We start from the raw sequence: 12,851 nt of genomic DNA, 5'->3' as shown, positions 1-12,851 counted from the left end.
ACCTCAATCCTGCCCCTCCACAGCTCAGGGGGCACCGGCGCCCACCCCGCTCCTGGCCTACCGCCCAGGCTCCCCGAACAGCTGCAGCCCGGGCAGTTGATATTAAATGCTTTATTTTCAATATTAAAAACCAGTATTTTTAATATCTAAACAATGCTAAATTCATCTTACCAAAAAAAATGGATGAGGTGGGGGGGGGGGTTTCTACCAGGGACACTACAGCCCCGGCCTCAGCAGGCAGCGCCTGCACCCAGGGCAGCACTGCCTTGCCTGGCCCCCACCCCCCGCCACACACGTACCGCAAGAGAGCCTGGGGGGTCCAGAATGACCCCAGGTCCCCAAAAGGAGAGGGGCAGGTGCCAGGCTGAGCCCCAGAGCCACACAGGGACAGCCGCCATGGGCTGGGGGACAGCTGGCATCACCACAGCCCCCTGTGAGGGGAGCCCAGGGGGGATTTGGCACAGTGACAACCTGGGGTAAGGGGGGGGGGGCAGCCCGGCCTGGGGCAGCCCCATGCCCCATCCACACCCCCCCCCAGCACCAGCACGGTCCAGGGGCAGGAGCCGGCACGTCCCCCACAGCACCGTCCCATCCCAAACCCACCCGTGGCAGGAATTAGTGTCAGAAAGGAGCAGCAGGCACGGAGCCCAACCTGGAGAATAGCCCTTGGAGAAGCCACTGAGAAAAAGGCCACCTGTGACCCCCCACCGTGCCCCTCCCCGGGCTGCTCGAGCCCTCCAGTGCCCACCTGGGAGCCAGGGGGACCACGCTGGGCTCCCCTGGGAAGGGGACAGTCCCTGTGCAGCAGCCAGAGCCTCCCGGCGGGCAGGGACGGGGCTGTAAACTGCAGGGAGCCGGGCATGTAAACACAGACCAGGGTAGTGGGGGGCCGTGCCTGGGGGCTCCCAGCCCCCCACCTCCCCGAGGGACCAGAATCAGGGGACAAGGAGGGTCCTCGAGCCCCAGCCCTCCTCACGGAGCCAGGGAAGCAGCAGCATCCCGCGGGAAGGGGGTTCTGGAGCAGGGGACAGTGACACTCGACCACGTATAAAAAAGAAAATTATCTTCCCCGGGAAGAGTTTGTGCATCACGACCCTCGGCTCGGGGCCAGCAGGGGGGCCGGGGCCGGCGGCCGGGCAGGGGGGCGCAGGGGGAGTGAGCCAGAGCCGGGGCGAGCCGGCAGCCAGCGTGGATGTTAGACAAGAGGCGCGTCTACGTTACATGGGGAGGGGGCGTGGGGGGGGTCCAGTCGAGTCGCGCGTCCCGGGAATCCGAGCACTGAGATGGGTCGGGGAGGCCAGCAATGCCTGCGGGTGACACAGCCCTTAAGAAGGGGCTGGGGGGCCCCAGGGTATAATCCCCCCCCCCCCCCCCCTTCCTCTACAGTCCCAGGGACCACCGCCCCATCCTCCCTGTGATGGACGGGGATGCCGGGGCGCTGCATTGGGGTCCCAGCTCCGAACCCCAACGTGCCCCAGGGTTTGCAGCCAGAGCCATGTCCCCGCCCTGTGCCCACCCTGGGGACCACCGGCCCCTCACACACCTCACTTGATGAGAATCCCCGTGAGCCGGGCTTCATCCTCGCTGGCGTTCCTCAGGTTCCTCTCCGCTTCCTCCGAGGACCTGGGGCAGAGCAGGGTGAGAGGCAGCCGGGGGCACCGCTGCAGCCCCTTGCCGCTGGCCGCGGGCACTGGTCCCACCCTTCCACCCCCACTCACGCCAGGAAATCCTTCACTTCCTCCACGGTGATGTCCCCGGTGGTGTCCAGCGGGTTCTCCATGCTGCTGTTGGGAGAGTCGATGGGGCCGGGCGAGAAGGCGTCTGGGTGCTCCTCGGGGGACCCTGGGGAGCCACAGGGACAGAAGCGTTGCGGGGCAGCCACGACATGGGGCAACCCCTGGAGCAGGGCCCACGAGGATGCAGCGTGCATGGCTGGGACAGGGTGGTCACTCACGGTCACTGTCGGTGGGGGAGTGCTGGCCCTCAGGGCTGCGTGGGACGTGGGTGCCATTCGCCTGCGGCAGCTTCGGTGTGACGGTCAAGCTGTTGCTGGAAGGAAAGACGGGGAGAAGTTACTGCTGGAGCCGGTGCTGCAGGGCGGGTGCACAGGGGTGCTGCCACAGCAAAGCCCCCATGCCACCACGGCACGTCCCACCTGAAGCAGGAGGTGTCCTGGAGCCGGGCAATCTCCAGCCGGCACAGCGGCTCCGTCACGTTCCTGGCACTCAGCGAGAAGCGCTCAAACTCAGACGGTGAAATTAAGTAGAAACCTAAGGAACAGGGACAACAAAGAGCCTCAGGGACCCCCTCGTGGGGCTGCAGCTGGAGACAACGTCCCATCTACAAGGGATATCACCCCCAGCGCCGGGCTGGTGCCCTCACCCTGGCCATGCTTGGTGAAGACGCAGGAGGCGATGCCGCTGATGTCCTCCTTGCGGATGCAGCCGTAGTGGACCTGGGGCCGCAGGCTGGGCACGGTGAAGATGTGGATGTCACCCAGGTTGGTGAGACAGGCCAGGCAGTTCTCCAGCCGCTCCTCGGAGCCGGCGCTGGCCAGGCTCACCAGGGCCACCTTCCGCACCCGGCAGCCCTCGTGCGCCGTCAGCTTGAACTTGGTCTTGGCACTCACTTTGGGCAGCGTGAAGACCTGGGGGGGCAGGAGGAGCCAGGTGCTGGGGTGAACAGGAACCTGCAGAGTTCTGGGGGACACCCAAGCAGCCTCCCGCAGTGGAAACCCTTGGCAAAAGGCAGCACCTTGCCCTTGGAGCCACCACCCTGAGGACAGGCACAGGGGTGCCCAGGACCTGGCCAGTCACCTCCAGCCCCATTGCTGCACCCAGAGGACACCCAGAGAGGACATGGGACACGTGTGTGTGGTGGGCCCTATCCCTGCCACGGCACGGCACTGAGCCCCACGCTCACCTTGAACTGCTCCTCAGAGGAGATGAGCATGGAGTGGCTGCCCTGCATGTCGGGGGCCTTGGCCAGGTCCCGTGAGACCTCGTAGGGCTCGGGCAGGGGGTTCCCTCGCCCATCCAGCACCGCGATGGCCACCACCGGTGCCCGGTGCATCAGCTGGATCTCCTTCCCTAGCACCGCCTCCACCGCCCGCTCCGAAAACTTCTCCTGCGACGGCACCTCCAGGGCGTAGGCGAACACCGAGCCGGAGTTGGTGCCTGCCCACATCGTGGGGCCGTGGTGTGCGGCTGCAGCGACGGGAGCGGCGTCAGAGCCCCCTCCCCACAGCGTGGCACCGGCCAGACAGCCTGGGGGCTTTTCCCGGGGAGGGGGGAGCCTCACCGTCTCGGAGGAAGGTGTCGGCAAAGTAGAGGCACCGCACCACCCCTGAGAGCGAGTCGTCAGCCGAGCGAGGCTCGATCCGCCGCTGCACAGGTGTCATCTCCACCTCAGGGGGTCCTGCCTGCTCTGCCAGCTGCGCGTTGGCCTCCTGCACCTGGGGAGGGGGACACGGGGGTCAGCCCCTGCCCAGCGGGGATGGGGTCAGCCGTGGCGGCCCCCACTGACTGCCCACCTTGCTGGAGGGGCTGCTGGCGTTGAGCCTCTTCTTGCCTGACACCCGGCTCTTGCGGATGCGGCGGAAGGACTGGCGCAGGGACTTCTTGAGGGACTTCACGCGGGACAGGGGCCCCTCCATGGCCAGCGAGTCATTGGGGTGCAGAGTACACCTGCAGGCACCGACACCGCTCAGCACCCGGACCCCCACCACGTCACCCCCCGGCACCAAGATCCCCCCTTACCTGGCCAGCACGGGGTTGCGCCGGTAATAGTCGAAGAGTCCAAAGCCGTGGCTGGTGCCAAAGGCCACGAGGTTCCACTCGGAGTGGAGGGTGACGGCGGTGACGGCGGCGGGGGGCACGCACTGCACCAGCACGCTGGGCTGGAAGCCGGGGGCGAAGGGCAGGGGGCCGTTCCTGGGGGCCAGCCGGTCATGGCCCTTCCAGGTGAAGCCCTCGCGGTCCTGCAGCAGGTCCACCGTGGCCACGCTGACCGCATGCTCCGACTTCTCGTCACTCAGCTCCATCACCAGCACCTGCAGGGGACAAGCACGGATAGCGGGGGACACATGCCAGACCCACCCAGGACAGCCACTCCACTGCAAGCCAGGGGCTAAACCCAGCAGGGAGGAGCCCTTCGTGGACCGGCGTGGGGTTCCGCAGGGTCTGTAGCCCCCCGTTGTCCTGTGGGTCCTGAGGTGGGGAGCCAGGAGGTGCCCAGCAGCCCCCCCGCTCTGCGTCCCAGCACCCTACCTGCCCTGCCGTGCCGGCCACCACCATCTTGGCTGTGTACTTGCAGAGCGCGATCTTCTGCACGCCCAGGCGTGGGTCGTCACTGTAGGGATCAAAGCAGCCCACCTGCGGAAGGGATGGGGGGGGGGGGTTGGCACCTTCACAGAGCTGTGGGGCAACCCCCCGGTGCACCCCCACGTCCCCCCACCAGCTGGCAAGTACCAGCTGTGGCGCACGGGCTACTCTGGGCATCGCACCCAGGAAAGCTCTGTCCCCACGTGTCCCCCAGCTCTCCCCCCCGTGCTGGGGCAGACCCGGCAGGACAGGGCATGTGGAACAAGTGTCCCTTGTGTCCCCACGGGGCATCACACAGCAGCTGTGCCCCGAGCCCTGGGACACGTCCCCGGGGCCCAGCCGGGATGGCTCCGGCAGGTGCATCCTCTGTGCCCGCCTCCGGGCTTGTGCCCCCCTCCCGGTGACGGCAGAGGCAGGGGGGTGCTGGGGTCCACAGCAGAGTCCCCCCAGGGACCTCACCTTGCGGAAAGGCGGCCACTCCTCCTCGCCCGCTTGGTTGAGGCTGTCATTGTGCTCACAGTCCATCTGGAAGATGCTGGCGGTGCCCAGCTTGTAGAGGGGCTTCAGGGAGACCCCCGAGGCGTCCCAGAACCGCACCGTGCCATCCTCGTGCCTGGGGCGGGGGGGAGGCCCTGTGAGCGCAGGGCCCTGACATCTGCCCAGCTAACAAGAGCCGCCTGTGTGCTGGCAGCCACCGTGCCAGAAGGGAGGGGGACAAGGGGGACAACGCAGTGGATGACACACTCCTGCCCAGCCATCAAGCTGAACAAGAGCGGGTCAGCCCACCCAGCACGAGTGGCTGGACACACACACCCCCCAACCCCATCCCACTCCCCACCGCAGGAAGGGGCTGAGGATGTGCATCCCCCCACCTCCCCGGCACATTTTGGGCTTCCCAGGCCCCTTCCCCACTGCCAGGTCACTCACCCAGTGAGGAGAAGCCCCCTCTGTGTGGGCTCCTGGGCCAGGTTCTTCCCCCCATCGATAGGCCAAGCCTGGAGGGAGGGATTCACCAGTCAGCCTGTCCTGGGGGGCTTGGGGATCCCCCCTCCCCGCCATGCCCATCACTCACGGCGGAGGAGAGCCGGGGGCTCTGCTGCTCGCCAGCACTGATGATCCTCTCCCAGAGCTTGAGGGGCACGTTGGAGACGTGGCAGGAGCAGGTGATGGCAGAGGAGTGGAGCGGCGCCAGGTACGGGGCAGGGATGGTGGGCCAGCCCGGTGTCTGGAGGTCGATGGCCACCAGCTCTTCCTCCACCAGCACCACAAGGGCACGGGGGTTCTCAAAGCCTGGTCAAGGGGGAGACAGCTGCTGCTAGCAGAGACCCCCCCGCACCGCTCGCTCCCCAGGGCCGCCCCAGCGGGACGTACCTCCCTCGGGCACCTCGGCACTCTGCACGGTGAAGAAGTCGATGACACGGGAGGTGAAGTCAAGCGTGGCCAGGGTCTGGCCCTGCAGCACGCTGACACAGTGCCGGTCGCCGTAGCTGGCGCGCGGCATCCCCCCGCTGAAGATGATGAAGGGGTTCCTGGGTGGGATGAAGCAGCTTCCATCAGACTCCAGACCTCACACGGCACTTTCTCTGCAGCCCACGTGCCCCCCGTCCCCACGTCCATCACCAGCCCACCCTGGCTGCTGGAGAGGTGCCCACCAGGGCATCCCCCCCATGCTTCGGGGACATACCCCGACTCGCAGGTCCGCCAGAGGATTTTGCTGATGGCTTTGCAAGGGAACGGACCTGAAACGAAAATATCCACCCTGTGTTACAGCACCAGGACAGGGCAACCAGCCCCCAACCCCCCTAGCTGACCCCCGTACCATAGGGGATGGTGGACATGACGGGCTGCTGGGTCCTCTGGCCGGCACCGCTCACCGCCCAGACCATGTACCCACCGTCGCTGTGGGAGCTGACGATGCTCTTCCCGCTCTGCTCCCAGGCCAGGCTCTCCAGCTGCTGCGGGGGCAGACAGGGGGCTCGATACCCAGGATGGGGGACACACACATGAGGCCGTGTCCCCGCCAGCCCCCTGCCAGCCCCGGTACCTGGTTCCCCAGGAAGACATGCTGGACGGCGCGCGTGCTCTGCTCCCAGAGGACCACCAGCCCCCGGCTGTACCCGATGAGGAGCCGACTACTGTCGCGTGGGTGCTCCTGGATGGACTCCACCGGCCCCAGCGCCTTCCCACAGCGGTAGTCATCAGGAACACTGAAGGGGGGGCAACGCAAGGAGGTGAGGGGGCGCTGGGGGTGGTGGGGAGGGGGTGTGGGGCTGGCAGGGCTCACCTCTGCAGGATCTCATCTGGGAAGAGGGTTTTGTCCTCCAGCAGCGTCAGGGCAGGCAGGGCGAGGAAGTACACTGCACCGCCTTCGGTGCCCAGGCAGGCCACTGCGCCCGTGGACATCGGCAGGACCACCGTCACACGAGTGATGCCGGGGGAGCAGCTGGAAGGGGGAGCGGGGGGCTGCGTCAGCCCCAAGTTGGGTCTGGGGCAGGGCAGAGAGACCCCAAACCTCCCCTGCCCCGATGCTGCATCCCCAACCCCCCTGCCCCAGGAGAACAGGGACAGCCTCAGCGCTAATAGCAATTAGAGCCATTAATCACCCTCAGGCCCTGCCAGCACCTATAACAATCCCAGGGCTGTGCTCCCCCGCCCCCCGCAGCATCCCAGTCAGGATCAGAGGAGCATCCCGGTGAGGAAACTACCGCCACCAAAGGGACCTTGGCCACCATCCCGTCCAAGCAGGGACGGCTGCTCCCACGCGCCATTCCCAGCCGGCATCAGTATCTCAGTATCGCTCCCAGCCGCAGCCCCGCGGGGGAGCGGTGGGGACCCCCCCAGGCAAGTACTCAGCGCTGTCGGACCCTGGGCGTCCCGGGAGGCCGAAGCTGCGGGTCTCTTGCAGGTGGGAGCAGCCCTCCTTCTGGCAGACCTCCCAGAGGTGCAACGTGTTGTCGTCCAGCAGCGAGAGGAGCCAGCCCTGGGGGTGGGGGGACACACAACAGTGGGGTGGGTGGGGGAGTTGGGGGGCTGCTGCTAGGCCCCCCCAGGGACACCCACCTACCTGGCCATGGAGGAAATGCAGCTGGGTGACAGTGGCTGTCTCCTTGTGCAAACCCGTCAGCTCCACGCCCGGCGCACCGTATCTGGGGGGGCCGTCAAAGAAATAACGAAGGTAGAGCCCACCACCCCCCCCCAACCCTCAGCAAACCCCCAGACCCCCCCAAAATTCCCCCAGGACACAGCTCTGCCAGCAGGCACCAGTTCAGCCCCATGGCCCTCGAGAGAGGCAGGGCTAGAGCATCCCTGGTGGCATGCCACGCCGGAGCCGGCTTTGGTACCACCATTCCAAGCTGGGATCCACCCAGCACCTCCGAGCGTGACGCCCCGGGTCAGGATGCGGCCGACACGTGGCCGGGGTGGGTGTGCAAGGCCAAGCTGGCTCCTGCCCTCTGCCAACTCCTTCTTCCCAGCCGCGGGGCCATGGCTGTGCAAAGGCGCCAGCAGCCCCGGCCAGCCCGGCACACGGGCAGCAGGGTGGGGTTCGGCATGCACCGGCACAGCCTCACTCACCCGACTGGTCCCAGCTCCTCCGCCGGCAACGCTGCTCAGCAGGAACTGGGGCAGGACCCGTGCGGCAGCTCCAGCACCCCACGGTGCACCCCAACCTGTCACCCCCCTGACACCCCCAGGTCTAGCCAGCTATTTCACCCAGCCCGGCGTCGCCGGTGCACTGCACAGCTATGGCTCAGCACACAGTGTGCCGGGGGCTTCTGCCAGCCATGCCAGCCAGCCCCTGTGGTCCTCGCCACCAAGAGCCACCCCGGTGCCCTCGGCGCAGGGAACCAGCCCGGCCGCTCTGCCCAGACCAACAAGCAGGAGCTGGCTGGCCGTGCCGGGCCAGAGCCACAGAGGCTTTGGGAAGGCCAGATACAGAGCGCCCGAGGGGGAGTGCACAGGGGGCTCTGGGCACTATGGGGGCAGGGGATGCCACCCAGCCTCACTCACCCTGGGGTCCTTCCCCACCCAAAACGGTGCCACAGGCCAAAAGGCAGGCAGCCCTCGGGGCAAGCGGCCAGGGAATGCTGGTGGCACCAGCTCACTGCAATGTGGGTCCAAGCCCAGGGACCCCCAGATGCTGCAGGAGATGCCTCAGGCGCTGGCAGCCCTGTGATGCCAGGCTGTCTGCAGCCAGATCCACCCAGCCCGGCTAGGGAGCACCCATGGGTGCCCCCACTAACCAGTAGCACCAGTCAAGCCAGCTCCAGCTGCTGCCTCGTCTGGCCCCAGCACCATGAGCCTCCAGAAGCATCTTCTTAGTAGCAGCCGGCATGGGGCCAGGTGGGCACCAGCTGCAGTGCCACGGGCAGGACAGTGCCACCCCACTGCCAGCCCCGAGCCGGGTACCACCCCAAAAAGCATCCCCGCAGAGGATGCTCAGAGCACGTAGCTCCCCAAAACAGCGGCTCTGCAACCCCCGAGGGGGTTTAACGGGGGGGGTGGCTGGAGCCAGCGTCCCACGGCGAGGCGGCCAAGCGGAGCAGCCGGCGACATCGCGGCCGGACTGGCACTGGGGCGGCCCAGGCAGGGGGAAGAAAAAAAAAAAAAAAAAAAAAAAATCGCCATCTTTGTGCTCAGAAGGCAGCGAGCTGCTGGCCTGGGGGAGGGGGAGCGCAGCGGCCCCCCCTACCCTGACCCCAACCCGGGCACAGCCGCCCCCGCGCCCCCCCCGCACGCCCACCCCGCATTCCTGCGGCGCGGGGCCCCCGAGCGCGGCCGCATCCAGCCCTGGCCGCCCGCCAGCAGCCCTCTGAAGTCTCCCTGCACGCCGCCGGCAACAAAGCCCAGCCGGGCCCTGTGTCGTCGTCGTCCAGCCCCCCCGAACCCCCCACCCGGGACCAGGCTCTGCGCCCACCACAGCCCCCCACCCCGGCGCCAGGCTGGCCAGAGGCCCCGCTGCTCCCCCCGCCCCGCTCCCCAAAGGCTGCACGGAGGAGGCCAGGATGGACAGGAGTCTGGTGGGAAAAGGGGGGTGACAGTGGGAAGCACCCCCCACCTAGGATGCCCCCCGGGGTGGCCGAGCCCCTTTGCTCCCCCCGCGTTTTGGGGTTTCCACTGGCCACCCCCTCCCCAGCTGCAGCCCAGCTGGACGGAGGGACAGCAGCCAGCAGAGTTGGGGGACGGCGCTGCTGGATGGGCCGGCAGGAGCATGGCCACATCTCCCGGCATCCCCCAGGATGGGGGGATCTGGGGGGGGTCCTTACCTCCTGCCCTGGCAGGGGGAAAAGGATACAGCTTCACGGCTCCCGCCTTGGTGCCAATGGCCATCACACGCAGGACAGGGTCGTAGGCCAGGGCGCTGGGCTGGCTGGGGAAGCCATGCTCCACCGTCTGCCGCGGGGACAGGCACGTCAGAGCCAGGACCCCCCCACCCCTGACCCCCCGCAAGCCCCCCCGGCCCCAATCCTGCACCAGCCTGAGCTTCACCCCTGCGGTGGATAACCCTGAGGATGCTGCCTCGTGCCCCACTGCCGCCAAGGGGGTCCACGGGGAGGGGGGGGACATCACTCCTCCCCCACTTTCCACCTGACACCCCAAACCAGACCAAACCCAACAGCCACACCGCGAGCACATGCTGCCACTTTGCGGAAGGGACCCCCTACTCCAAACCCGCTGCCCCAGGCACGGGTGCCCCAGGACGCGGTTAGCAGGGTCCAGCTGCCCCCCACAAGCAGGCAGGACCCCACTGCACACATCCCCAGGGGTCCGCAGTGCAGGGTGGCAGAACCAGGCAAGCGGGACCCACCAGCGCCAGGGACATCCCCGCCGGAGCCGCATGCGGCCCGCAGGCACCTTCCCAAGGAAGTCCCGGCCGGTGACGGCGTGCCCGGGCTTGCCGGCTGGGGAAGGGCTGCCCGCCTGGCAGCGGGGGGACGCGGGGGGCACCCACCGCCCTGGCCTGCGGCGAGGGGACCGCGGGGCTCCCGGGGGCAGCTACGCTGAGCAGCCGCGGCGCGATCAGACGATACGGAGGCCGCTGGAGCCAGACTGGCCGGATCCTGACCCGCTCCCTTTGTCTGGGGCGGCCGAGAGGCGCAGCGGGGTGGCTTTTCACACCCGCCGGCACAGCCACCATCACCCCTGTGGCTCCCCGGTCCCCTCCGAAGGGCCACCTTCAGGAGCGTGCCAACATCCCCAGCCCATCCAGGGGATCCCAGCCAGGCTGGGGGGCAAGTCAGTGGATGCTTGTGGGTGCCGATCCCTGTGGCAGCCCCACGCAGGGTCACCCCGAATCCCCCCGGGGATGCACGCTGCGCCACAGGATGGCGGCGGGAGCTGGGACAGCAGCAGCAGCGTGGGGACGCCCTGGTGATGCTTTAGGCTGGGGACCAACACGCCGATGATGGCGAAGACCCAGCAGCACTCCCCTAAAAGCATCTTCCCCACTGCCCTGCACCCCCAGCCCGGAGCGGGGAGCCGGCTGGCAGCCCCCCACACGCAGCCCTTCCTCCGCCCGGCAGCGGGGCCGCATCCGGCAGGCTGTGCCGGCCCAGCCAAGGCGCGCTGCCGGCCAAATTACAGCAAATCCCAGGCAGATCTGGAGCTCGGGAGGAAAAACAACTGTTAATGGGAGGCAGGTGGGCAGCCAGCGGCCCCAGCGCTGGGCCGGCCGGAGCTGGGCTGCTTCCCGGCCCCCCCGGGATGCCCCCCAGGGTGCAGACCCCCCAGAGTGCCCGCTCAGGCAGGATCCAACCGTGGGACCCCGGTCCCCAAAAGCAAGGGGGGGCTCCGGCTGGACTGAGCATCGCACCGCAGCTGGACCCTTGCCCACAGCGGTGAGTGTGGGGGGACAGGGCTGTGCTGGGGCAGTGGGTGCCGGCTCTGACCCCCCACCCACCCCCGGCACACCCGAACATCTCCCGGCCCGGCTGCGCTGCGGGGGATCCGGGGGTCCCTCCGGTGCATGCCACAGTTCCCACCGTGAGTTTGGGCAAGCGCCCGATGCCGGTGCCAGGATGCTGCCGAAGGATGGACGGACACGGGCTGGGCTCAGCCGGGGCCGCGGCCAGTTCCCCTGCCCCGGGGCCAGGGCAGGAGGGTGGTCCCAACACCGCGGGGCTCCCAGGACGGACAGGGCGCACCCAGCCCCAGGGGGGCACCCACCGCTGTGCCAAGGCGCCGAGGGAAGGGTCCGGCACCCGAGGGCTCAAAGGGTCCCTCCCTGGTTGTTTGACAATCCCGGGGGGGTCCCCAAAACACATCATGGGACTCGAGCAGGAAATGTCCCCAGTGCCAGCGGCAAGGGGGGGGCAAGCTCTGGGCCCGCAATGCCTCCAGCCCCCCAGAGACACATCTTTGGGGTGCAAGGGGACCCCCCAGGCCCCATTACCACAGCCCCTCCTCTGGCACCAAGGGTCCAGCCCCACCATATCCCACCCCTGGAAGGGCTGTGGTGAGGGGCTGAGCCCCCCTCCCATAGGGGTTGCAGCCCGGGGTGTTCCGGGGCCAGACAGGGCGGGGGGCCGTGGGGCACCCCAAAACACTGCTGCTGGCGAACGGTGCCTGGGGAAGCCCCGGGGCAGGGGCAGCGCGGGGACTGGGGTGCTCAGGGGAGCCCCTGCCCCGGGGGGGCTGGAGAAGGGGGGTGCTGTGCCAGTGAAAGGGTCACATCCTGCCCCTGGGAGCCCCCCGGGTGCAGGAGGGGCTGCACCCTGCAGCGGGGGTGCCCACTGCGCCCCAGAGGAGGAGGGCAGCCCCCCAACGCGCCCCCCCGGGGGTCCCGGTACCCCTCCGGGGGGGGTGCATCCCCCGCGGGGCGCCCCTCCAGCCTGCAGCCGGGGGTCCCCCGCAGCCGGGGCGCTGCCCCTCCAGGGGGTGGCCGCTGCCCGGCCTCTGAGCTGCTCCCGGGGGAGCTGGGGGCCCGGTGCGCCGCGCCCCCCTCCCGGCGCTGCACCCCGGTACCGGGGGGGGCGGTGCCCCGTGCGCTGCTCCCCTCCCCAGGGGCGGCATCCCGCCCGGGGGGTACCGGAGCCTGCGCCACCAGGGAGCTGCCCGTACCCCCGCTCCCGGGACCCTGCCCGACCCCCCCGGTGGCTCTCGGTGGGGGGGGCGTGTGTGTCCCCCAGCCCGGGCTCCGGCACCGCGCCCCCCCGCCCCGGACGCACCTTGCTGAAGGCGAAGAGGTCGTGGCGGAGGCGGTCGCGGTGCGGGTCGGCACCCTGCCGCCGGAACCGAAACTTCATCATGGTGGGGCTGGTGGCGGCGCGGTACCGGGCGGGGCGGGCGGGGCCGGCGATCCCGGGGCCGGTGCCGGGGCGGTGCGGTGGCGGGGCCGCTCCCGGGACGGGCGGGGCCGGGGCGGGGGGCGGGGCCGGGCAGTCCCGGTGCGGGTCCCGCTCCCGCTGCGGGGTCCCGGTGCGCGCGCCGAGCGCCGAGCGCCGCGCGCCGAGCCCGGGCAGGCACCGCCGCGGCGGGGCGGGGCACGATCTTGATTGACAGATCGAACCACCAATCAGCGTAGGACTACGC

At 69.0% G+C, this 12,851-nt stretch overlaps 1 protein-coding gene across 2 annotated transcripts; it reads right to left on the bottom strand.

Annotated features, from left to right (window-relative positions):
- Nucleotides 1-74: 74 nt before the first annotated feature.
- LLGL1 (LLGL scribble cell polarity complex component 1) lies at nt 75-12,666 on the bottom strand. 2 transcript variants are annotated; one of them, XM_040591695.1, is made up of 23 exons: nt 12,488-12,666; nt 9,616-9,713; nt 7,387-7,468; nt 7,172-7,302; nt 6,607-6,765; nt 6,367-6,529; nt 6,142-6,277; nt 6,007-6,061; nt 5,694-5,851; nt 5,395-5,612; nt 5,250-5,317; nt 4,782-4,935; nt 4,269-4,373; nt 3,759-4,051; nt 3,533-3,686; nt 3,301-3,454; nt 2,923-3,206; nt 2,383-2,647; nt 2,156-2,270; nt 1,955-2,049; nt 1,719-1,842; nt 1,544-1,623; nt 75-1,307 (listed from the first exon to the last, which is right to left on the bottom strand). In XM_040591695.1, exons 1-22 carry the CDS (start codon nt 12,566-12,568, stop codon nt 1,545-1,547), a joined length of 3,171 nt encoding a protein of 1,056 aa, XP_040447629.1. In that variant the 5' UTR covers nt 12,569-12,666; the 3' UTR covers nt 75-1,307; nt 1,544. The 2 variants fall into 2 exon arrangements, with proteins under 2 accessions (XP_040447629.1, XP_040447630.1); XM_040591696.1 differs by having other exon boundaries at nt 7,187-7,302.
- Nucleotides 12,667-12,851: the final 185 nt, after the last annotated feature.

Source organism: Falco naumanni, chromosome 4 (assembly GCF_017639655.2).
Source record: "Falco naumanni isolate bFalNau1 chromosome 4, bFalNau1.pat, whole genome shotgun sequence".
Taxonomy (NCBI): domain Eukaryota; kingdom Metazoa; phylum Chordata; class Aves; order Falconiformes; family Falconidae; genus Falco; species Falco naumanni.
This window is presented reverse-complemented; position numbering and strand designations above follow the sequence as displayed.